At 43.8% G+C, this 24,077-nt stretch overlaps 3 protein-coding genes across 23 annotated transcripts in view; 2 read left to right on the top strand and 1 right to left on the bottom strand.

Moving 5' to 3' along the window:
- On the top strand, positions 1–15,680 carry LOC147021998 (germ cell-less protein-like 1). Of its 6 annotated transcripts, none has more exons than XR_015061032.1 (5): positions 1–156; positions 493–1,958; positions 10,839–10,958; positions 11,469–11,581; positions 13,381–15,680. XR_015061032.1 is itself a non-coding variant. In XM_085892501.1 (5 exons), exons 2-4 carry the CDS (start codon positions 514–516, stop codon positions 11,907–11,909), a joined length of 1,647 nt encoding a protein of 548 aa, XP_085748627.1. In that variant the 5' UTR covers positions 1–156; positions 493–513; the 3' UTR covers positions 11,910–11,938; positions 13,381–15,680. The 6 variants fall into 6 exon arrangements, 5 of the variants coding, with proteins under 5 accessions (XP_085748627.1, XP_085748626.1, XP_085748630.1 ...); XM_085892501.1 differs by lacking the exon at positions 10,839–10,958 and adding an exon at positions 11,821–11,938; XM_085892500.1 differs by lacking the exon at positions 10,839–10,958 and having other exon boundaries at positions 11,821–15,680.
- LOC147021999 (uncharacterized) overlaps positions 2,843–24,077 on the bottom strand; it is a 55,553-nt gene continuing 34,318 nt past the window's right edge. For 4 of the 13 annotated variants that reach the window (XM_085892527.1, XM_085892517.1, XM_085892530.1 and 1 more), the window contains 3 exons: positions 17,640–17,717; positions 15,677–17,400; positions 2,843–10,981 (listed from right to left, as the gene is read on the bottom strand). In XM_085892527.1, coding sequence (XP_085748653.1) covers positions 17,358–17,400; positions 17,640–17,717 — 121 coding nt within the window. In that variant the 3' untranslated portion in view covers positions 2,843–10,981; positions 15,677–17,357. Of the gene's footprint in view, positions 10,982–15,676; positions 17,401–17,639; positions 17,718–17,747; positions 23,710–24,077 lie in introns of those variants that run through there. The other 9 variants (XM_085892520.1, XM_085892525.1, XM_085892519.1 and 6 more) reach the window with 5 other exon arrangements.
- LOC147022000 (uncharacterized) overlaps positions 13,370–24,077 on the top strand; it is a 16,679-nt gene continuing 5,971 nt past the window's right edge. Inside the window, exons 1-5 of one of the 4 annotated variants that reach the window (XM_085892515.1) lie at positions 13,370–13,461; positions 15,426–15,489; positions 16,275–16,376; positions 16,487–16,627; positions 17,253–17,366. In XM_085892515.1, the coding sequence (XP_085748641.1) occupies positions 16,282–16,376; positions 16,487–16,627; positions 17,253–17,366 (350 nt within the window). In that variant the 5' untranslated portion in view covers positions 13,370–13,461; positions 15,426–15,489; positions 16,275–16,281. Of the gene's footprint in view, positions 13,462–15,425; positions 15,490–15,799; positions 15,994–16,274; positions 16,377–16,486; positions 16,628–17,252; positions 17,367–24,077 lie in introns of those variants that run through there. The other 3 variants (XM_085892516.1, XM_085892513.1, XM_085892514.1) reach the window with 3 other exon arrangements.

Genomic DNA, 24,077 nt, shown 5'->3' on the forward strand with positions numbered 1-24,077 from the left:
TAAAACAGGGAAGGCAACATAGTGACGTCATCCTCACGGAAGAGGCGGCTCTTGTGTTTTTATTTTCGCCTTCAAGTTGAAAACGAACCGTCGGTGTTGGTCGAATTCTGAAGAAACATCGACCAATTTTCACCTCACAATTTCATGAGGATAACGGTTTGTTTGCCTAAATTCCCGTGACATTGTCGTGAGAAAATCGTAAACCAGGGGGGTGCTCCATTACCAATCGGCTTGAGCACTCGCCGATCGGCGTTAGCGCTCGTCAAGCGGCTTGAGCGCTCGCCAATCGGCTTGAGCGCTCGCCAAGCGGCTTAAGCGCTGTAACGAAATAGTTGATGAAGAACGGCTGTCTTGGCAAGCGACAGCAAGCCGATTGGTAATGGGACACACCCTAAAAGCTGCACTGTTTGTCAGTTCGAGATTGTCTATGTACACTGAGCCGAACCGATGTAGTCTGCCATTTGTCTGAGGTATGGGTTTTTTTCCTTCCAGGTTCATGTATAAATCACCTGCATGGGAGGACTTCTCACTTCGGCTCGAAAACATGAGCCTGGGAATGAGGGAACGAGTAAGAGAGATGTCGGACGTCACGGCTGTGAGTTGTGTTGCAAACGGCGACGAGAGGACGAACACGAACCCTGGTATCGATATGATCGAAGGAAGCGTCCGCGCAGCACTTCCACTTACATCTACGAGCGCTTGTTTAAGCAGGGCCACGGCAGTGACGTGTCGCTCAATGCCATGGGACGGACGTGGCACCTCCATCGCCTGTATCTGGCACAAGCTGGATACTTTGCCAGCATGTTCTCGGGGGCCTGGAAAGAGTCTGATATGCAAGAAATATCAATGGACGTTCCGGACCCCACGGTGGATGCTGATGCCCTGGACCTTGCCCTTGGTTCGTTGTACCAGGACGAGTGTGCCCTCCCTCTGCCATGCGCGGTGCCCTGCCTTGCAGCCGCTTCTCTCCTTCAAGCGGATGGGCTCATTAAGCAGTGTGTTGATTTGATGCTGTCATCTGTGACCGCCGAAACGGTATGTCGATATCACACTGCCGCCCTGCGCTATGGGCAGAAGGAAGTGGTAATGGAATGTCACGGATGGCTGCAGAGAAACATCCTGGTCGAATGGAACGTACACCTCCTCAAAGAGCTTGACGCTGAGCTTCTCGCTGCTGTGGTGGCTTCTGCAGACCTTGTTGTCATCCAAGTGGAAATGGACATTTACACACTTTTGAAAAGATGGCTGTTTTTGCAGTTGCAGACAGATTGTGTGTGTGGTGATGTGGCTGACCTTGTACTTGACACTGAAGAGTGGTTGAAAAAAGAAAAGCAGACTCTCTCTCCTGGTTGCTCACTTCTCTCTTCCTCTCGAGTAAGTTCGCATCTCGCTGCACCTTTTCAAGGCTTACGGCGCTGGGCACTTGCCAACGATGGTTCTCAGCTCTCAAGCCTGCTCGCTGACCGCATCTTGTCACCTCAAAGCATTTGGGAGGTTTGCAATGAGCAATGGTTGTGCCTCCTAAATCTGGAACGAGAGCGTCGCATACGCAATGTCACCTGGGATAATTTTGCTCTGTGGAGCGTTCGCTGTGGACGCAAGATCAACCGCAACTTTTTGCATCGCTGGAGATGGACGGGTTTTCATTTTGGCCTCGATCTTTTGCTTACTTTCTCAACTCGAGCCATTACTTTGCACCGAAACCTGCAACCTTATGCACCTACTCCTCTCGTCAGCATGGCACCCTCCATCCCAGTCGCTTTCCGCATGCGGGCCTTCATCACAGACCAAGCCGGTGGGCTGAAGCTGCTGAAAGGCACTGGCATGCAGATTTTGGAATTTGAGAGAGAGAAGGAAGAAACCGTGTTGATATTGGATGACTGCCACTTAACTTTTCCTCTCTACATTTCGTGCAATTTTCTTTTTGTGGAACCTCCACAGCACATGAGAGAGAACTGGTGAGACAAGCCAAAAGATGGAGAGCAAGACACTGCATGACTGGCATGATATCTGGGGGCAGCTTTAGTAAACAGCATTGCATGTTGGTGCTCAGGGCAGATAATTAAAATTCCTTAACTACAGCAACTGGTCAATAAACTTCTCTATGGCAGTAATGATATGGCTGCTGTCCAAGTAACTACATTTCTTTTCATTGGTCAAACTTTTTTTTTTTTAAGCAAGCGATTAAACAATGTTAATTTGTGCATCAAATATATGTATATGTGTATATATAGCTTAGTTTGTGTCTGGGGTGGGTTATAAGCCCCACCCATTCTACAGGCCATGCCTTCCCCTCTCTCCCTCAGCGTCACAAGCACTGCCCATCAGCCAGGCCACGCCTTTCCCTCCAGCTGCCCAGAAATTGCTGCCATCTTATTCGCTCCGCATTGCTCTGAACGTTCATCGCTGCCTGTGATGTACTGTTGCGGGCCGGGGTCCGGTGGCGAGAACGACCACTAGGTGGGGCAAGTTACGTCGTCTCCCATCAGACTCTCGGAATTGTAGGCCGTCGCTCACGGACAATTCCGTGACGCGGCGGGTCACTTAACCGACCGTGGATGCTAATACCTCAACCGCATAGCGTAGGAAGAGGGTCTTTTGCCAGGTGTGATCAGTTTACCTAATTAACCACGCAGTTTCGACTACCGGGGAACCACGCCCTCGGTACGCCTTGCCCGAACCGGATCACTGTACCAACTACCAACTCCGGATCGGATGCAGCCGAGCGGAACTGCCAAGGACATACTGGCTAGAATGAACAGATTATCGGGGATAAAGACCCGGCTAAACTCAGATCCGAACCATGCTGAACCAATGAAGGAAAAGACAAAAACGAACTGGGAACATTTCTGCAATAATTTATTTACACTAGGCGAGGAAAAACATGTGGTACAGGAACAGGTTTATTGGTGTGTTATGCTTGGGACAGAAGAGAGATGTAGTGTGACAATTTTACAGCGATTTACAAAAGAGGACACAGAGCAGACGCGTCACGAGAATAATACAGGCAAGAATTACAATGATCAAAAACTTATGCAATTCTTCTTAAAGGACAGGTGCCACACACTCAGACAAAATAAACGCAGTTGAACAGCAAAGGACTTTTGTAGGCAGAGTGGGAGGAAGCTGAGGTTGCAGTTCTTTTGGTACCTGAACATTCCGAGGGAAGAGATGCTCCGTCGTGCGGCACCCAACAGAGGTTGTGCAGTTCGGCCCACAGCCGCACGTGTGGAGACCGTGTCTGTGAAGGAGCCTGGGTGGAGAATGCAGAGTCCAAGGTAGAACGGGGCAGCAGACAGGACCCAATGAGAGACCCGGTCAAGGTCGGGTGTACTCGGACCAGCACAACAGACGGGCTGCCGAGGCGAGACGTGGGCAGGCACTCCGTGATCACGACCTTCCTTCCTCAACCAACAACCAAGGGACCAACTCAACTGCCGAACTCAAGACTCCACCACAGAATTCCAGAACTCCAAATAACTCAACCACTCAACTCACGACCTTCCTTCTTTCTTTGCAACCAGCCAATGAACCCACCGAACTCTCCGACCACCAAAGAACCAACGACCTTCCTTCTTTCTTTCTCAAGACCCTTCCACCAACTCAACCACCCCCACAAAATGAACCCTCAAATCCAACTACAAACTCCACGAACTCCAAGCACTCAACCCTTCTCTGAGGATCGCTTCGTACTTTATAGATCCCCCTGGGCAGGGACGGGCCTTGGTGAAGCTGACGTCATCGTCCGTCCCTATTGGACAGGTCCTTCATGGGGTCCGCCCTTTCTGGGCGGGGTTTCGGCCAGGCAAGCAAGTGCGCCCACTCCACGCATGTGAGGACCTGCCAAGAAGAAACTACTGCAAGATTTTGCCTCTAAAAAACGAGTCGCTGGTTATGCGAGTAGGCGGTGAAGCGCTTGTCCAGCCCAACCGAGAGTAGCAAGCGAGAGGAAGGTACTGCGGCTCCAACAACAGGGAAAATAAAATAAAAGGGGAGAAATGATTTATAATCCTAACTAAAAGCCCATTACAATGCACCCCAGTGTCTGCCCACGACACACAAGGGAGGGATCTATCTGCACATATACTAATGGCATAACTAACTTCAGGACAACTGTATGTTTGTATGCATACAGTTCCTCGCACCATAACAGTACATTTGAAGACTGAATAACGTGTCTTCTATCATTAAATAAAGATACTGTTGTGAGGAAACTAAGGCATAGTTTAATGACAACTCAAATGAGGTAATGCACGCTTTTCAGCAATTGTGGCAGCGGTCTAATGTACACCGTACAATGAAGGTCCGTTCTCATAATGCAGAGGAAAGAAAATCAGTCTTATTAAAAAAACAAACAAAACCTGGTTTTTGCCAACTCATTCTTCCCTCCAGGATTTCAAGACAGTTGTTCATTTTCATTTGGATCATACTCCACCCCCACCCATTGTCTTTTAAAAAAATTTTTTTATCCTCAACCCTTCCCAAGCCCACATCTTTTCTGGTTTTCCTCCACCCCCTTACTCTCCTCTATTTTTTTTTATTCCAGTTCTGCCTCTGGTTTCCCTTCTACTTCTATGACAGTGTTTGTACCTGTATCTCGCTTGTTCACCCCCTGTGTCCTCCACCCCCTTTCTCTCATTCTTCACCATATCCTTTTATTCTACCAAATTTCTCTATTTTGTCCCTCTACCCTGCTGTTGGTGTATTAGTACTGCTCTCTTCCCCCCACACTCTTTTCCACCATTATTTTTCTTCTGTTATGTCCTGGTCCATTCTGTGTTCTCGCTCCTCCATGGGCCTGGACCGTTTTAAAGAAACAAAATTTGGCAAGAAAAGAAAGTCCTTCAACAGCATAATAGTCACAAACTATTAAGACTGCTAAGATTTATTGGTAAAGTAAATTGATGGAAAGGTAATTATACGTTGACAAAATTGACTGAATAGTTTGTGGGTATACATATTTTTTTTTACTTCCAGTTGGTGTGCAAACCAACGACTGAGCATATACAACACGTGCACAGCAAAAATGAATATCACTCGAAATAGCATGAATATCAATGTTTGTAAACCTCTGCATGCACTATCTGGACCTTAAATTAGGTATCATTCAGAGCACCACGTGACACAAAAATACATGCTGTGGTTACGACGCTTACCACGCTCAGACACAATCGGGCAACTTGCATTTATATATACTGTACTACAGATAGATGATCTGTCTGATTGTATTCTTTCACAGTTAACCATTTATGCATATGACAACACTTAACTACCAACCCAGGAACCATGTCTCCTTCCTGTATTCAGACCAGTACCATAGAGTGTGATTGCCAATCGGACCAGTGTCAATGAAGTCATAGAGTGTGATTAAGCTGGAAAATGACTGGCTCATTACTTTAAACCAAAAGAAGACTCATTGTTGTCTGTGTCCAGCTCACCCTGTTTCCCAATCCTGTCTATGGATTCTTCACCTTTGCAGGATCTCACTGTTATCTGTCTGCTTGGATTGATTATTATCAGCTCAAACCTCAGCTGGGAAAAGTACATATTTGGTATAGCTAAAAGAGCCTCTCAGCACTTCAGCTACTTGTTTCTTGCTTGGTAATACCTTCCTCTAGCTACTATGTTCTATCCATACAAGGCTACGATATAATCTGTCATGGAGTATTGTTGCCAAATTTGGTGCTTTCCTCACAAAATGCACAATTGTTATGCTAAGATGCCCCATAAGTGGGGCAACTTCGCTAAATATAGCATAACAATTGTGCATTTTGTGAGGAAAGCACCAAATTTGGCACACTAGTAACCTATCATATTATGAACAGATTTGGGTATTGGACCATCTCAAATTCAGCCGCTGATGGCTGTGGCAGCTATTTTCCACTGCCATCAAAAATTTTGAGATGGCCCAATATCCAAATCTGTTCATAATATGATAGGTTACTAGTGTGCCAAATTTGGTGCTTTCCTCACAAAATGCACAATTGTTATGCTATATTTAGCTAAGTTTCCCCATTAATACTGCATAAATTTGGAACTCTTTACCTGCATCCTGATTCCACCTCAATCCTAACCAACAGTGGTCTGCAAAAGTATTCACCCACCTCCAAAGTTTTCAGATTTTGATGCCATCTGAGCTTATTTCATGATGCTTTCAAATCAAACTTGATATATCGTCTTCACAAGCGACTCCAAAGTGATAAAGTTAAAAAAAATGCAGATAAAATGTGAATAAGTTTGATTAACAGAGACAATCAGATGGTTCTCAGTTGCATAAGTATTCAAACCCTTTGCCAAATTCAAAGTTACATAAGTATTCTCAGTGCATTCCAAAAAGTCTGTAACAAGTGTGTATCCACTCTCAGGAGAATATCCACTCTCAGGAGTTCAACCTCAAGAATGAACTTTCAAATCTGGATCCCTTCTCTAAAACCTGGTTGCACCTTTTTAAGTCTGTCTCTGGTGTATGCTCCCCTTCCATCCCTTCCTTCTCTTCAAGTGGCACCACAGCTGACTCCGCTCGTGAGAAGGCCAAATGCCTCAAAAACATCCTGTTCCCTTCACAAAGCTTGCTTCTATGGACAGGTAGCAAGAAAGAAGCCATTATTGAAAAGACGCATTGAAAAACTCATATGAAGTTTGTGAAAAAGCATATTAATGATACTGCAGGCATATGGAGAAAAGTTTTGTGGTCAGACGAGACAAAAATTGAGCTTTTTGGTCTAAATTCAGAGCATTAATTCTGGTACAAGCCAAAAACTGCACATCACCCAGTCAACACCATCCCTACTCTCAAGGATTTTGGTGGCAGCAACATGTTATGGAGCTGCTTTTCATCAGCAGGGACTGACAAGCTTGTCAGGTTAGAAGGGATAATGGATGGTGCAAAGTACAGGAATATCCTCGATGAAAAGCTGCTTGAGTCAGCCATGAATCTGAAACTGGGTAGGAGATTCACATTTCAACAGGAAAATGATCCGAAGCACAAAGCTAAAGTCATACGAAGTGGCTGAATAAGAAGAAAATAAATCTTCTTGAGTGATCCAGCAAAAGTCCTGACTTAAACCCAATTGAACATTTCTGGCAAGATTTGGAGATTTGCAGTCCATCGACGATCCCCATCAAACTTGGCAGAACGAGAGCAATTTTCATGTGAAGAATGGGCAAATATTTCACCATCTCACTGTGCAAAGATGGAAACACCTACCAAAAAATATTCATAGCAGTCATTCCCACAAAAGGTGTTTCCACAAAGTACTGGCCTGAGGAGCTGAATACTTTTGTAAGTGACTTTTGATCTGTACATGCTTTTCGCAGGTATTCCTGATGTGTATCCTCCTTCAACTATGTGTTAAGTTTGATCTCTTCAGTTATGAATAAAAAAGTTGATTTGGAAAAATTGTTTCTCCATAATTCGTAATTCATCTCAAAGTGGCATTCTTGGTTGGGGGTGAATATTTTTGCAGGCCACTGTATCAGGTCAGATCAGGTACGGCAACATGCGTCGGAGCAGCATGTTGCTGTGTCCGTCAGTATTCCAGGAGCCTTTGTCTGGCCATCCTCCAGGCAGATGCCTGGCCCAACCCCATCTTCTTTAGATGCCGAACAGCCTGCTGTGACCACGAGGTACGTGGTCAGCCCGTTTGCCTCCGACACTCATTAGGTCCTGCACTGAGAATTTTCTCAGCAGGATCAGCGTCAGAAAATGAGCCACATGTCCATACAGCTGCAGCTAATGCTCACGGACAATACAGGTAACAAATCTCATTTGAGTCTCTCTCAGCAACCACTCGTTGGACACACAGTCTGACCAGCGAGAGCCAAGGATTCTCAAAGAAACCTGGTACTGAAGGAGTTAAGTCTCCATCTCAGATCCCTAGTCAGAGTCCAAGTCTCACATCCGTAGAACAAGATTGGAAGCACCAAGGACTTAAAGACTCAGACTTTTGTTTTCCTGCATAGGTACTGACGCCACACTCCATGATTCAGTGAACCATGACTCCCCAGGCCCGACCCAGACGTCAATTGACCTGCTGGCTCACAACATGCGGAGATATGAATATCACTGCCAAGGTAAGCAAATCTATCTGTGATCTCAACATCCTCACCACAAATAGGTACAGACAAGATAGAAGCATCCAAGATGTCATTGAAAGCCTGGATCTTAGTTTTGACCCAGGAAACCCATAATCCCAGTGGCTCTTACTACTCATTCAGCACCTCGAGGGCACCAAAAAGGATATCTAGAGTCTCTGCAAAGGTGATTGCATCATCTGCGAAATCAAGGACAGAGATCTTGACATTCCCAAATGATGCACTGCAACTTGATCTCTCCGATATCCTCCCCAGAATCCTGTTCATACAAGCACTGAAAAGTATGGAGGCCAACACACACCCCTGATGAACTCCATTAAAAACTGGAAATAAGTCAGAGATGGAATGACCACACCTCACAGCACACTCAGTACCAGAGTAAACAGTAGTTTAGAAATCAAATTGATCAGTTTTGTTGGTACCCCACATAGACCGAGAATCCTCCAGAGGGCATCCCAATTCAATGAAATGAACGCTTTGCGGAGATCAACAAAGGCTGCGAGCAGCCCCTGCCAAAACTCTCATCCACATTCGGTGAGGACCTGAAGAGCGAGGATATGGTCAATTGTTGACCTCTGGTGTAAAGCCTGACTGATCTGGGTGCTGGTGTTCAAGCAGATGGTGGGAAACCCTATGAAGAATTATCCGACAGAAGACCTTGCCCGGCACTGGGAGCAGCGTCACCCCCTTGGTGACTGTTGCAGCTGTTGCAGGCCTGGTGATCACCCTTCCTTTTCTGGAGAGGGACAACAATGCCCCTTTTTCCAATCAGTGGGGATGGTGCCTGTGTTTCAGCCAGGGCACAGAACTGCATGCAACGACATGAGTACAGCATATCTACCAGCATTGAGAAGTTCAGCGTGGATGCCACAGATCAGAAGAGCTTTACCCCATTTCAACCAGTTCACCGCAGCCTGTGTTTTCAAAAACGAAGGTGGATCAAAGTTGATTGGAGGGTCAGCAATCGAGATAGTAACACACCTGATGTCCAACTCAACAGTTTGTGGGTCAGCCTGGTGCAGCCAGTCAAAGTAACCAGCCCAGGGGGCCTTCACTTCAGACTCCTCCATCAAGAGCCCACCACCCTCCACTCCAACTGCATTACACTGGGGGATGGGCTTGGAGGAACACAATGCACGAATTACTCTATAAGCAGGACGAGAATCACTTGACCACAGGTGATGTTCCACCCCTTCACTGATTCCTTGCACATAGGCCTTTTTGTCCGCCCTCATTGCACGTACAGTTTTATGCCTCAACCCCCTGAAGAGCGCAGCTCTGCCAGGAAGCATGGCCTTGCAACTCTGTTCAATTGTACCCAGTGTCCCATGGGAATCAAAGTAGTTCTTCACCTCACTTTGGGTTCCAAGACATCTACCGGCAACATCAAGGATGGTAGTGTTGAAGGCACTCCACAACTCTTCACGATTCCTGAAACACCCAGAACGCGCCCCCCCCCCCGAATCCGCACTCAGCCTATTTGCAAACTCCTCAGCTAGCCTCTCATCTTTGAGCTTGCCAACATCCAGCTGAGGCTGCGACAGTTTAAGCTGCAGCTTCAGTGTTGCTGTAACAAGCCTGTGGTCGGTGTTGAGGAACTGAAGAACTCCAGTAGATCCTCAGTTCTGAAGCGCCTCCAGCAACCATCAACGAGCACATGGTCAATCTCCTTTGCTATACCACCAGCATTGAAATTCCAAGTCCAGAGATCAGCCCATGTCCATGACTTCTTGCAAAGTCAAGGAACTTGGTGCTATTCTGGTTCACAGTTCCAGACCCATGGGGACGAACATGTCTCATAACCATCCCTGTCAGTGCCAGTCGATGCAATGAGGATATTATAATGCAAAGTTTGAATACACATTGGTTGACGATTCAGCAGTGAGAGTTATTGAAGAATGTAGAGAAGAGAAGGACTTGGGTGTGGAGATGACTACTCATGTTAAATGGTCCTCAGAGTTTGCAATGGCAGCAGCCAAAGCTACATTTGTTATTCAGTCCATAAGAAGGAGTTTAAACCTTTTAGACCTGAAAAGCTTCATTATATTGGAAAAGACGTATGTTCGACCTCATTTAAAGTATTGTAAACAGGCATGGAGTCCCAACCTTGTCAAGAACATAGAACACCTGGAAAAAAAAAAGTATGGCATCGAGCCACTATGATGGTAGTCAGCCAGTATCAGATATTTGTCGTATGAAGAGCGACTCCACAGGCTGAAGATGTACTCACTTAAGCAAACACCTTTGAAAGGAGATCTGATTGAGTTGATGCTAGTTGAACAGACTATGAACAGTTTTTATCCCCATGGTTTTTTGATAAAAACGGTGGGATGTTGTAATCGTCTGTGTTTGTCCATCTGCCTGACTGTCACGCGATCTCCTCCTAAATGGTTGGGGAGAATTTCACCAAACTTGGTAGTTATGATCACCACATTGTAAGAATGTGCAAGAGCAGTGTCAGCTTTGGCCCCACTCCCTTTGGCGAGCACAGTCAAAAAGTCAAATACCAAGAAATGCAATTATGGGCACATTTTTAACATGTTTAAATGATACATTGTATATGCAATCGACATTGGGATACATGAAATAAGCAACGATTTTTTTGGATTTGACCCCCAGTTCATTTCCCAGGGGGCTGGAGACTTGGGGTCACAGGGGTCAAAAGGAGAAAATAATTTTAACTCAAAATTTGATATTGGGTCATTCCTGGTGGAACTTTTTGACATCTTTCAACTTTGCTTTAGGTGGGAAGCGTGTTCATTTGCAAGGGCGCGCCATTGACGGCATTCTGGTTTCAGCTTGCAAACTCCAGATCCCTCTGCGACCATTCATTAAAACTCCATAAGAGGAGGTCAAGACTGCAGGTCAGACAGCGTGTAGTGAATTGCTGGAATGAGTAACCACATAATGTAATGTCAGGCACGACCACCAATGCCTTTAAAGCACAATTATTTCATGATCGAAAAAGGTCAGGTATGAGACACAAGAAGACCAACAAGAAGTCCCATTAAATCTTAAACTTAAAAGTGTGCATAATGATAGATCTCACATTGACCTAATTTTGCAACCACAAACGTAGATTTAGATTTATTTATCTAATCTAAGGTATCAAATCATGCGTTTCACCAAATGAGAGTGGTGTGCGCACACACACACACACACACACACACACACACACACACACACACACACACACACACACACACACACACACACACACACACACACACACGAAGGCTATCAAAGTTGCAATCAGATGCACACATCCATAATTGATGTTATTGCACCATAAAATCATGTGTATCCCATTACATGCTATCTTTTCTCAACATTAAGAACTATGTGGTTCACTGCGCTTCATTTTATGCCTGCAGTCTCGGCGGGTGGTGGCGCCAGCAGAGTCTGCAGCAAGGAATGTGCTCCACTCACCTGGAAAGCTTACCTTTTCTCCTTTGTACACCAGAACGCTGTACTCAAAGCCCAAAAGGTAGCTTTTGCATTTTGATGGCGCACGTTTGTGCAATTGCCAAAAGATTAGTGGATTCAAAGTAAGGGATATATCTCGACTGAGCGTGTGTGTTTATAATATATATATATATATACATACACACACACATGTACATACACTGACAGTATGGCCTTCGAGTGCGCACACTCACCTCTGAGCTATCGAGACTAGGTTTGAATCCCGACCCAGCTGAAAATTGTCATCCCGGTGTTTCACAGGTGGGGTGATTCATCAATGTGTGTGCTGTCCCTCGAATGGACGTCAAACTGGGCATCTCTTCTGCTGGCTTTTATTTGGTGGAATTTAAGATCCCATGGTGTCCTTTGCGAAGAGTAGGTGAGCTATCACGAGCACCATGATCAAATTCCAAATTCCTGCCTTAACGACTGTTGTGAAGGCAACGGCAAACCACTGGGTACAATCGTTGCCAATAACCTGAAGGGTATTTGATCAGATGAGAGCTGATTGGTTAATTCCCTCGAATTATGGGTAAGAGACATGATTGGGTCTTGTTATTTATATGTTGACTGCTCTTGACATTGCACGTGGTACCTGCTTGGGAGTGCTTCCTTGGGCGGCTGAGGTTGGTGTGTGGCATTGGGATTCCCATGTACAGGTAGGTATTGGACCAAACTGAACTGAACTGTGGCTAAACAGATTGAGGCGAAACTTTACACGTGTGACCGCCTATCCATGAGGTGCAAAAAGTTCACACATATGATGTCATAGGTCACATGGTTTGGTAGCCAGATTGGATTTACCCGAAAACCCATAAAAATCTTCTCCAGAACGGCTGGACAGATCGAGGGGAAACTTCACACAAATGTTCCCCAAGTCATGGGTGTACAAGTTTGTTCAGGAATAATTGATAGGTCACATGGTTTGACAGCTGTGTTGGATTGAAAAACAATATTAAATAATGTTTTCTCTGGAACCGCTTAATCAATCGACGTGAAACTTTACATTTTTGATCTAGTCATGATGGGGAATACATGTTTTAAATTTTAACTTGATCAGACACATGGTCTGGCAGCCAGAAATATTTGATTTTTTGATGTGGATTCTTTTTTGTTTTTTTTTTACATTTATATTTTTTTGAATAAGGTTCACTTGGCTGTGCCTGGATGGGTTTGATGGTAGAGGAGTAGCAGCTGAAATGTGAATCATATCTAGGTTCCTCCTGATGACTTCATCCTTGATTTTTGCTTGTTTGGATTCCTTCTGATTACTCCAATGCAGGACTGTATCTATTTGGTCTTCCATTTGATTTGAATTGGATTTACTTTAATCCCGTTCTCAATTAAATTGAATAATGAATAATAATAATAAAAAAAACGTCATGGGTCAGGGTCAGGTGTCCGATCAAAGCAGGGTTGCATCAAAGCGGGACGTCTTGGTACCCGGTCATCACTGCCAGCAGTTATAAAGTGGTAGTTCTAATTATGTCACACACCAGTACACAAATGCCACATAAAGTATACCACACAAAATAAGTCCTGGTGAGGGTCTGTAATCTCTGATTGCTCTTTTTCTTGTTGTGTTTGTTTTGCGCACTTTATTTTCCACCTATCTCATCTTTGTTTGCCCGATACATTTTGTCTTATTAGTGTTTTGTACACCAGAACGTACTGTGTTTTCATTCATCTTTCCCTTCCTGCTTTTCCCCGGCCCTCGTCCTTTCTAGCAAGTTTGACACACCAGGCAGGAAGGTAGCCACGTGCTTCCTTGCCATCACTCCCTCCCTTCCTCTTTCCTTGTGTTGTCCCTACCCAACCCAGGACTCCGGCATAATGAGCAGGCGCCATAACTGCGTCCAGTTCTTCAAGTTTGTGAAGGCGGGACCCGTTCCACCAAGTGAAGTATGTGGGTGGATGATATTGTTGGGCTTGCTAGAGTTTAAGGCTGAGGATTTTTTTCATCTCCTTGGCCCGTGGATTTGATGTGTCCGAGTCTGCTGGGAAGCTTGCCAAGTTCTGGGTGCAAGTGGACTACCACTCGGTCAGCTGGTTCTCTGGTTGATTGGGAGGTCATGGCTCTCTCTGAGAGGGTCATGATGGTCTGCCTCTATAATGAGAGCATTACAGATTATAAGTTTTGGTTGTCTCGATATGTTGATGTTCAGACCCCACCACGGTTTATCCAAAATGGTTTGGGTATGTGGACTGGGGATCAGCAGTATTGTGCTAAGTTTCCGGTCAAGGAGGATGGCATGGTCACCCACATCCCTAATGTGATCGTCATTGGGATGGACCGTGGCCAGGTGTTTTACGTGGGACACCAGACAGCCAAAAGTATGCCGCCGGTGCGGTCAACTGGGTCACCTTGTGTCTGGGTGTAAACTACAATTTTGATTCCAGTGTGGCCAGTTGAGACATTTGAGGGAGCACTGCACCGCCCAGGTACAGTGCAACCTCTGTGGTGGTGTGCCGGGGTTTTTGGCTTGTTTGCAGCATGTTAGCCTAGTATATTTTGTCTGTTTTTTTTCCTCCTATCTCATCTATTTCTTTTTTATACTTTTTGTCCTGCGTTTTTGTTAGTCTCTTCCTTCCTGCTTTTCCCCGGCCTTCCTCCTGTCTGGTGGGCCTCATCCACCAGGCAGAGAGGTAGCCTCTCACACTTCCTTCCCACAACCCCTCCCCCCTGCTTCTCCCCACACCCCCTTTCCCAGTGCAGTGCAACCTCTGTGGTTTACCGGGGAACACCTTCCGCTCCTGCCTGTGGAGTTATGCGAGCAGGATGTGGGCATCTGTGGGTGGGGGCAGGAGTGTTGCCCTGGGATCGAGTATGGTGATGCCTGTGCCTGTCGTCATCTTCCACCCCCTCCCCCTTTCCATCCCCCACAGTAGGGGATGGAGGAGAAAGAGGAGGGGGTAAGCAAGGACTAAAATGTGGTTATGCTGAGTGGCGGGCCTGTGAAGTTGGCAGGGAAGGACCCTTCTAAAGGAAAGGTGGTTGCTCCAGTGGCGGGGGCGGAGGGAACAGCCCCCACGCAAGAGACCCCACCGCCAGAGGTCGAAGAAGCCGGTTCCTCCTCCGGCTATGAGGACATTGACCCAGGTGATTGGGAGGCAAAAAAAGCGCTCAAGGAGAGGCCGGGACAAAGGGAAGGTTCTCCTGGACAAGACCCACTGGCAATTTATAAAATACCGGTCCACATGAAACAAACCCCCTGTAAAGACTGCCCATCCAGGGCCGGGGGAGGGAGTCACTAAGGGCAGAGATCGCAAAGTGGTTCAGTACTCCTGACCCCCTCCCTCTCTTCCCTATCTGTGCCTGTTCCTGCTCTCAGTCTGCAAGAAGGCCCCTATCCCTTACATTGGAACCCCCTCTGTGCGCTGTTGAGGCAATAGAGATATAGTTTGTTTTATTTTGACCTTTTGATTTCTGCTTTTTGGGTTTGGGGTTCTTTTGCTTCGATTTCTTCTACTTCTTTGATTCTTTCTTCCTTTTTGATTTCTTTTCTTGTTCTTTCATTTCCTCCTTCATTTGTTTGATTTTGGGTTTCTTGATATTCTCGTGTGTGGTTATTTTTATTTATTTATTTATTTTTGTTCTTTGAATTTCTTGTTTGATTATTTGTGATTTGGTTTATTGTCGGGATTTTTTTTAACCTTTTAAAATAATAATAATAAAAAAAGGACAAGGCCATAAACCCCCCATGCTCCCACCCACAGAGCATGTGTGGTCGCCCAATGGTTTGATGAGTATAACACTGTTATCCATACGTCATGGCCACCTCAGTCACCATATCTGAACCCATTCTAGCTTTATGGGATATTCTGGAATGATGCCTGAGACAGCGTTTTCCACCTCCATCAAACAGGTGTGAATCGATCGACCTTCTTGTGGAAGAATGGTGCCGCATCCGTCCTGCAGAATTCCAGACGGTAGTGGACTCTATGCCATGACACAAACAAGCTGTACTGGCCACACATGGTGGCCCAACACCTAAGTATTGAGTGACTTTACACTAGCGTTTCCATTTTTTTTTTGTCCACGACCTGTATACGCTACTTTTGATTGTCTGCATCTGTATAGGAACCAAGGTATGGTTTGAAACAGTAAAGGATTTACCTTGCACAGCTTTTCTTGGTTGCTTTATGCATCTTTTCTTTGGCTGGAACAGCATGATGAAAGTTGTAGTTCTCACGTCGAAGTCCTGAAGAACTCTTGTTTGACGTCTGAAGCTCCATTAAGATGTTTTACACATCAGTTGATCATATGTGGGAGCGACCAAGCATGACGACAATAGCTGACAGCACCTGCTCAATATTTACACATTCAAATGAAAACCGAAATGTGAAGGTTATATATGGAGTATATATAGTACCACACACTGGCCAGCCAAAAGCAGAACACCCACCATTCCACCCAAACCTGAGAACTAGCACGTAAGTACCCTAAAACCTTGCATCAGCTGTGTAATTACACAAACCGTCACTGTTATATCTGAAAGAAAATGATTTTGCATTTTACGAAATTGTGCCTTATAACTATTTTATAAAGTCTGGGCAGAAAGTGGACTAAACGTATAATTATCCATTTTTGACATCACTTTTGTAGTTTCAATTTTATCCCTTTTCTCGGCTGAGCAATGCCTTAAGTTGTATAAACCATATTCTAACATAGTGAGCGTTCAAACATTGCTTTTAAAATGAAATGAGTTCTCCAGCAGGGCAATGGCTCACACTTGCCAGCTATGTCTTCTGATGATCGTTTTCCTCGCACAATCCTGGTCGGGCCGAGGTGCTCAGGATGATGGCCCTGATGACAGGTCAGCAAGCTTTCCGCATGTGCACATATTATTCCAACCTTTGCCCATTATATGAGTCGTAGATAGTGATCGATGTTATCCGTGCAACGTCCATGTCCTTTCACGTCTAGGACGCAGGACGAAGGCTCGTCATCATGGGTGATGGCAAAACGCCATTCCGAAGGAACCTTCACCAGCGACTTCAGCAAATATCTGGAAGCCAAGCAGGCCAAAGAGTTTGTTCTGTGGCTTATGAACAACAAGCAAGGGGGGTAAGTGAGTGGTGTTGTGGCACGACTCGAGCACATATACCCTGTGTAAGAAGCCCAGTAGTAATGGAAATTATATCCTTGGAACATTGAGAGTCATTGCAAATGGGTAGTCGTTTAACACAGCGGTCCATCATATTTTAACATCGAACATCTTGAGATGAGCAATATAGTTATCGAACTTTATTTATTTGACAAAAAGTATGACAAGCTGGTAGGCGACATGGGTGGTCGCTATATAATTGCATACTAGTCTTACAGTTTTTGACGGATCGGGCTGAAAATTTTTGACAAAGGTTGATTATAGTGTGCATAAAAGCGCGGAAGCCAATTTTTGATTTCCGAAAAAAGTTTTTTCAGATTTTTTCAAAAATTGCAGTCACGTTGCTAGGCAACGGTGGCGTCCATAGCAACGGTGCTCAAAAGCATACAACTAGATCCTGGTATGAACCTACCAGTCAAGTTCCATCAAAATCGGTTGACTCCTCTGGCCTCCAGAGCTGTCTATTACATACAAACAAACAGACAGAAATACAGACAAATGGAACACCTGAGAATAACGGTAGTCTAGCGACCACCCAAAAAGGTAAGAGAACCACAGCAAGGGAGGTTGTTGTCCCTGCTGCAGGGCCGCAAAGAGACATGCAGATGGAGCATTCTCTGACGACCTCACCAAGTATTTGGACAAGCAGGCAGCGAAGAACTTCATCAGCTGGCTGTCCCGCAGCCGACCTCACGGACAGTGAGTACATACTCGGCACTCATGATTCTTGGATCTATGGGATGCAAGACAGTGCACATGGGATGCGTAAGACCAGTCATTGATGTAGCCATGTGTTTAAACTTAACTTCTCTGTATTTCTTACTTGTCTACTCATATGTGTAGGTCCTGCTAAGAACCCACAAGTTGTTGAAGCATGCTATACTCAAAGTGAAAATGTTGTCTCCAAATCCTTCCGTCGGGCATGTGAGCAACGTATAAGAAGGATAGAGGCTACTAATCCAGGGGCCAGACCTGATTTCTGGTGGTCCAAGGTACTTCGTTAGCTTGAAAATTTCCATTGCTGTCAGGTGTTCGACCAATCGGGAAAGACTAATGCAAGGGTGGATACAGATTCTGAAAATGGTGCAATTATTTTTTATTGACAAATAAATTCTATTCATACATGTAGTCTCGCACATAGACATTCGTATAAAATATGCATAAATATTTTACCTAAGTAGAGGCAGGATGAAGATGATATGTATATTTTCTTCATGAATTCATACTTGCATATCAATTCAACATCAAATTTATTGAGGATATGCAACAGAGTGATAAAAGAGTGTCCTAACAAGATCACAAGAAATGTACCTTAAAAGTAGTAAAAAAATGTTCAGAATAACAACAAAAAAAAACAAAACAAGTATGCGTAGAAATACAGATTTTGATCGAAGTCTGGACTTAGACAATATCTCATTTCACAAAAAAAGGAAGGCATAAAAAACATTTCACTCTTATTTTGTGACGTGTAATTAATACTGATAAAATTCATTTGAAATAGTGAAACTAGAATGATTGAAGACCTCAACTTTAATAGGCTCTAATTCACAAATTTTACCTTCAAGATGTTCAAAGTAAGAAGACAAATCAGCTAAATTCTGATTTGTTTTTTTTTTCAAACATAAGAACATCAACAGACACACAAATGGGAAAAATAGAAATGATGGAAAGAGGGGGGAATAGAGGAGCGAGAAAGAGGAGCGAGAAAGAGGAGCGAGAAAGAGGAAAGACAAGGAAAGGAGAGACACAGAAAGAGATAGATCAAGAGAATTAGGTGGGGGAATGATTCAAGGTCTTAGCTGTATTCTTGTTTGAAACCATGGGCATTGACAGAGTTGTTTTGTGGAGCTTGGATTCAGACTTAGCCTGCAATGTGCCTAATATACTGCTCAATGACTGGTATCAAGGAACTGTACTTGAAAACTGGCACTGGTCACAAGAAGAGGTTTCACAGCAGAACAAGGAGAAGATGTGGCACATGTATTGCCATCCATTCACTCGTTCAGCGGCTGCGACTCGACATCAGCATTTAGTGCAATGGGGAAAGAAAAGTGGATGAAGGCCATCACAGAACATCCACAATTGATGGATGGACTTAAGGGTCATGGAAAAGATGCAACAAAGATTGCCCCTGCGACTGAAGCGGCATATGTTTCTTTTGGTGTCGATCATGTATACTGGATGAGATGAAGTATCTCTGGATGCCGTTCGCTATGACTCGTTTGCAAAGAAAACCAAGACAAGTGAAAAACTACCTCCCACAATGGATGCTTTCAAGCAACATATAAAGTGTGCCAAGTACCATGCTTACATCTGCTCAAATGCTACTGTTCAGGTTCTATCAGCATCTCCTGTCAACAATAGATGGGCATTGGATGAGAATGGTCACCTTGTTCCAAAGCTGATGACCCTCCCACCAACTGGTGAAGCCTTTTTGCCATTTTCCAAGTGTGGATGAAAGAGCAACTGCAGTAACCGAAGGTGTGAATGCCGGAAAGATGATAATATTTGCTCTGATGCGTGTCTATGTGACGGTGAAGCGTGCAGCAACTGAGTGGTACACGTATGTATATCTCAGACACCGATTCAGATGAATAGTCATTACACTTTTCGATTATTTGGATTGTACCTGAAAGCCCTTGTGACCGTGATTGAGAGGCAAAGTGTGGAATTTTAAATAACGAGCAAGAGAGACCAGTTCTGGAAAAACAAACTGATCACACATACAGCATGTATTATCAGAGGAATGATGGTCGCCGAGTTTGTAGAACAGTTACTTTATCGCATGAACTTTCACGATTGTCTGCAAAGTCATAGCAAGGTAGAGTAGATGTGTTGACGTGAGTGGAAACACTATTATTGTTTCTTCATGCCACATTCATTGACATTTGCATCGTAGTCGCTTGAATAACATTGTAATTTCATTTTTAAATGTATAACGATTTTAGCACTAATTTACATCCTGCACGAACTTCATCGTGATAATTTACAGGAAGGAGCATTGTTTAAACATTATATGATCCAATATGCCGACACGCCTATTCATGTGGTTAATCTGGAGGAATAGATGAACACGTACAATGATGTTTATCACTTTTTAGAAATCAGTTGAAGCTATTTGAATGGTGGAATCCACTTTCACAACAAAAAATACTGAATTTGAACCGACTTTCATATTTGAAACGACAGGATGCTTACAATGCTTATTTCACATTAAAAATAAAATAAAATAAAAATCTTTATCTGTAAATTCTGAGTTTGCTTGATAAAATTTAGCTTCAGTGAATGACATTACCTTGAAACCCTTCAAGTTGGAATGTTTTGGTGAACAAAATGAATGGAAATCAGGATGTATTCAACAGCACACGACATCTCTATTTGAAAAAAACTGCAAATGTCAAAGATCAAGTTTCAAAGAGAATAAAAGAAAATTGAACCACTTCGAGAATTCCTATCCACCCGAGTGAAGTCCCCCACATATGTATCGAACATCTAGTAGCAATTAATTTTTTTTTAGCCAACCAAGTAGGATAACTCAACTTGGGCACTTTTTGCAGTTTGCCCCCCCCCTACTATCTACTATACATGGAAACCTCAGAACACAAGAGGAGGCCATTTGGCCCATCGTGTCTGTGCCGTACCAACACCCTCTTAACTTGATCCTTCAGTTGATATATTTCTCTTTCTGCATACTAACCTCATAATTAATACCATGATCTTAATCTAATTTAACATCCACATCCTTTTATAAGTTATTCTTGGACGGGAATTTGGCCAGGCTGTGGACACACTAACCTACTCCTCTTTTACAAAGATGTCACATAGATAACGTCCAGCACCGAGATGCTACCAGGACAGCTGGCATTGTCTTCAATCAAAGGACCTGGTGTTCCACGATGCAGCATCACCTTGCACCATTTCGTCACAACAGTAGTTTTTGGTCAAGTTTGATCCACTCGGCGGATGATATTCACAGCTCAATGACGAGCACGCAACCAACTGATCTATCCTGTTTAAAATTACTCGATGTTTAAAATTTATTCTTGACCATCAGCCTCAGCAAAAGTCATCTGAAGATGTTTTTCATGCGTATAACTGAGAATGTTGACAACATTTTCAAGATGAGACTTTTACTTTCAGTGCAATATCTGAGTAGACACGAAGACGGACTCGTTTACACTCGTTTATTACACCGTTAGGTTGTTCATTCATTTTGTTTGGGAGGTTAAAGAGAAGACTGTGAGCACATTGTAGGAATGGCCAGACCCAGCGGACGCAGAGCCCATGGAAAATGGGACTTCGGAGCCCTTTAAAAAGGCAGGCTGAGATAGAGAATGGTCCACACACGGTAGGGTAAGACCATCATGGTGGAAATACTGGATTCAACTTTGTGGCGGTCATGAAATGACATTCAATGAAGACTGTGTCTGAAAACAACAATATCATGGACTTGCTTTAAAAGGATTAAGTTTCTATAGCCCTCCATCCCACCCCTACTTCCTCGTGGGTACCTAATAAATAGATGGCTCTTTAACTCCAGCGATAAATGTACAAAATCTAGAATTCAACGGCCGACAAGGGCTCATTCTCAAAACCCGAAGATGTTAAGCCAGCCACCATAACCGTAAAGTTAACACCAGGGTTGTTTAAGATAATGAAGGGTGTGAACAATATAGATGCAGAGGAGTTTTTCAGAAGAATGGACAGTGATGGGACCAGGGATCATAGTCTGCGGCTAAAGAAGATGAGAGTTCGAACAGTACTGAGGCAAGAATCTTTCATTCAGAGAGTAGTTAATGCATGGATGGTCTCCTTAGAAAGGTAGTGGTAGCATATGGAGTAGCGAGATTTAAATTGGAATTGGATAGGTACCGAGATGCATTGGAGATGGAAGGGTACAGGGATATTTGCAAGACTTGTAGGCAACTCGTAGATGGGTGATGGTTCTGGGGTTGGGGTAGCGTGAGCACGGTGGGCTAAATGTCCTCCTCCTGTGATAAAGTTCCTTTACTTGTTTGTCATCCTTTTGTTGTTTAAATCTGAAAGTTGTAACAAAGTTTCTTTTTTTTGACAAAGTTCCTTGTTTGTCATACTTTTATTGTTTACATCTGACCACATCCTTCCTTATACGAGTTTATACTTGTCGAAATATCGACATTGTTTCTACTTGTACCATCTGAGAGTTGATAAAAACATTAACATTTAAGACTGAAAGTCAACTTAAGGTAAAGTAATAATAACAAAACCGGCACTCAGTGGAGTGCATACCTCCGCCAGGCTCAACAGATAACGTTTTGTTTCCCACTGATAGGCCGGATCTGCATCCAGACCTGAACCAAAATCTAATCTGTCTGTTCTTGTCACATTCCCAACTCATCCACCCTAGTTTTGTCCAAGTTTTGTCACAATACAACCACAACGTTTTGAGATAATGTGCTATCTATTGGTTTTGGCCCTATCTCATCATCGTGAAGAATCACTTAAAAAACAAAGTCTCACATCCAGATCTGGAACCCAGATCTTCAACAAAATCGGATAAATTCGTCTTTGGCACAAACCAAACCTTTTCAACAAGTATGATCTGAATCCGTCTACAACTTTTTCAAATATCCTGTTCACAGGCAGACAAACGGGCGAAAACATAACCTCTGTCGACCTTCAGTGACAGAGGTAATAAGAGTGAAGTCAATGGTGCACCTTCTCAAATCAGCAACGCTTCCCACCTAAAGCAAGTTTGAAAAATGGCCAAAAAGTTACACCAGGAATGACCCAATATCAAATTTTGTGTTAAAAAAAAAATCTGTTTTGACCCTCGTGAGTCCAAGTCCCCACGTCCCCCAATGTTACATATTTCATGCGTCCCCCAATGTTGGTTGCATCTGCATTTTCATTAAGTGGTGTTTAAAAATGTGCGTGTAATTGCATTTTTTTTTGCATTCGACATTTTGACGCCAAACCCACGGCCCCAGGGTCTCGGGCTGAAAATGATGCCGCTCTCATACCTTCTTTCCAGATGGTGATCATAACAACCACATTTGGTGAATTTCTGCCCAACCGTTTATGAGAAACTGTGACGGACGGACAGACGGACAGAAGGAGCCGATTACAATTTCCCTCCATTTTTTTTTTAAAGCGTGGGGTAAAAATTGTGTTTACATCGGACCTTTTACCTATGAATACAAGGCGCTGAACTTATCTTTATCTTTACTCTTTTCACATTTTCCCAATTGGAGATGAGTGAGCCTGCTTAACGCCTCTTGTTCATGGCAGAGTATTTCATTATGCAGCGCCCTTTGCCAGCACTGTACTGAATCCAAAATGCAAATCATGTCAGGTATAATACTCCCTCAGCCCCAATACTTACCCATATTCTTGTCTAACCCTCACCCCCAATATTTACCCACACTCTTTTCTAACCCCATCAGCACAACCCTGCAGTGTCTCCCCATCTTCCTTTTACTCCTCCTCTCCTCCTCTAGCCCCCTTTACCCTCCACCTCCTCCTTCTCCTCCTCATTCCAGCATTTATATATAACTAGACGACCCGTGAATCCGTTGGGTTCCCGTTGTGACAGCAGATTGAGGGAAGATTTAAAAAAAAACAAAAGATGGCTCTAGCAAACCATACCGCTGAGGTTGTTTGCATTGATCAAATTCTCTCAAAGAGTACCTGACTGAATCGGGAATTGATTTTTAAATAATTTTTTCGTTATCCGATTTGAACGAAACTTGATACTGCACACCACATGAGAATGGTGAGTAAGGTGGGCCAAAATTTTTTGCGATATTGTGTACCGTTTTGGCTGTATTTCAGGAACATACATACATATATACATACAAGATGAGAGTTTTAGTAATATATATAGATAGCTATATATAATCGATTGACCGGGAACAAAAATTCGTTCCATTAATTACATTTATTTAACCCTTTCTACAACCCCATGTTTGAGGACGAAGAAGAGGGACCTTGAGCTTTAATGTGGCGGTTGCTGCAGCAGTAACATTTATTCTTCTACCACAGCAGGAACCATATTCATGGACTTGGGAGGATCAAACAAAAGGAAATATAGTCATACTTCTTGAAGCAATTGAAAAATATATTTTAAAAAGTACATGGAAGGTGCACACAAACAACAACAACAACAACAACAACCACAGCCATGACAACAACAATTACATGCTACAAAAGATTGTTTTCAAGTCTGTTATTTCATTTTACATCCTCATTGACACTCACAGATAGACATGCAATATGCTTGTGAAGTACAACATGCTGTCTTTTCATTAAACCCGTCAACGAAGCGACGGGAGGCACACCGAGCATTTATAAATGAACCATTGAAGAAACGTCTCCAAAGCATTTTTCATTCATTTAAACCTTAAGTTATTTGCAAACCTACAAATCCCA

Source organism: Eptatretus burgeri, chromosome 8 (genome assembly GCF_056783735.1).
Source record: "Eptatretus burgeri isolate ZD-2024b chromosome 8, Ebu_testis_v1, whole genome shotgun sequence".
NCBI classification, from domain to species: domain Eukaryota; kingdom Metazoa; phylum Chordata; class Myxini; order Myxiniformes; family Myxinidae; genus Eptatretus; species Eptatretus burgeri.

Bases quoted from the DNA above. Each gene is read 5' to 3' on its own strand.
- LOC147021998 (XM_085892500.1), top strand. From the start codon at position 514: ATGGGAGGACTTCTCACTTCGGCTCGAAAACATGAGCCTGGGAATGAG. The intron at 1,959-11,468 runs GTGAGACAAGCC...TTATGCCTGCAG, and splicing joins CAGCACATGAGAGAGAACTG to TCTCGGCGGGTGGTGGCGCC. The intron at 11,582-11,820 runs GTAGCTTTTGCA...GGTGTTTCACAG, and splicing joins CTGTACTCAAAGCCCAAAAG to GTGGGGTGATTCATCAATGT.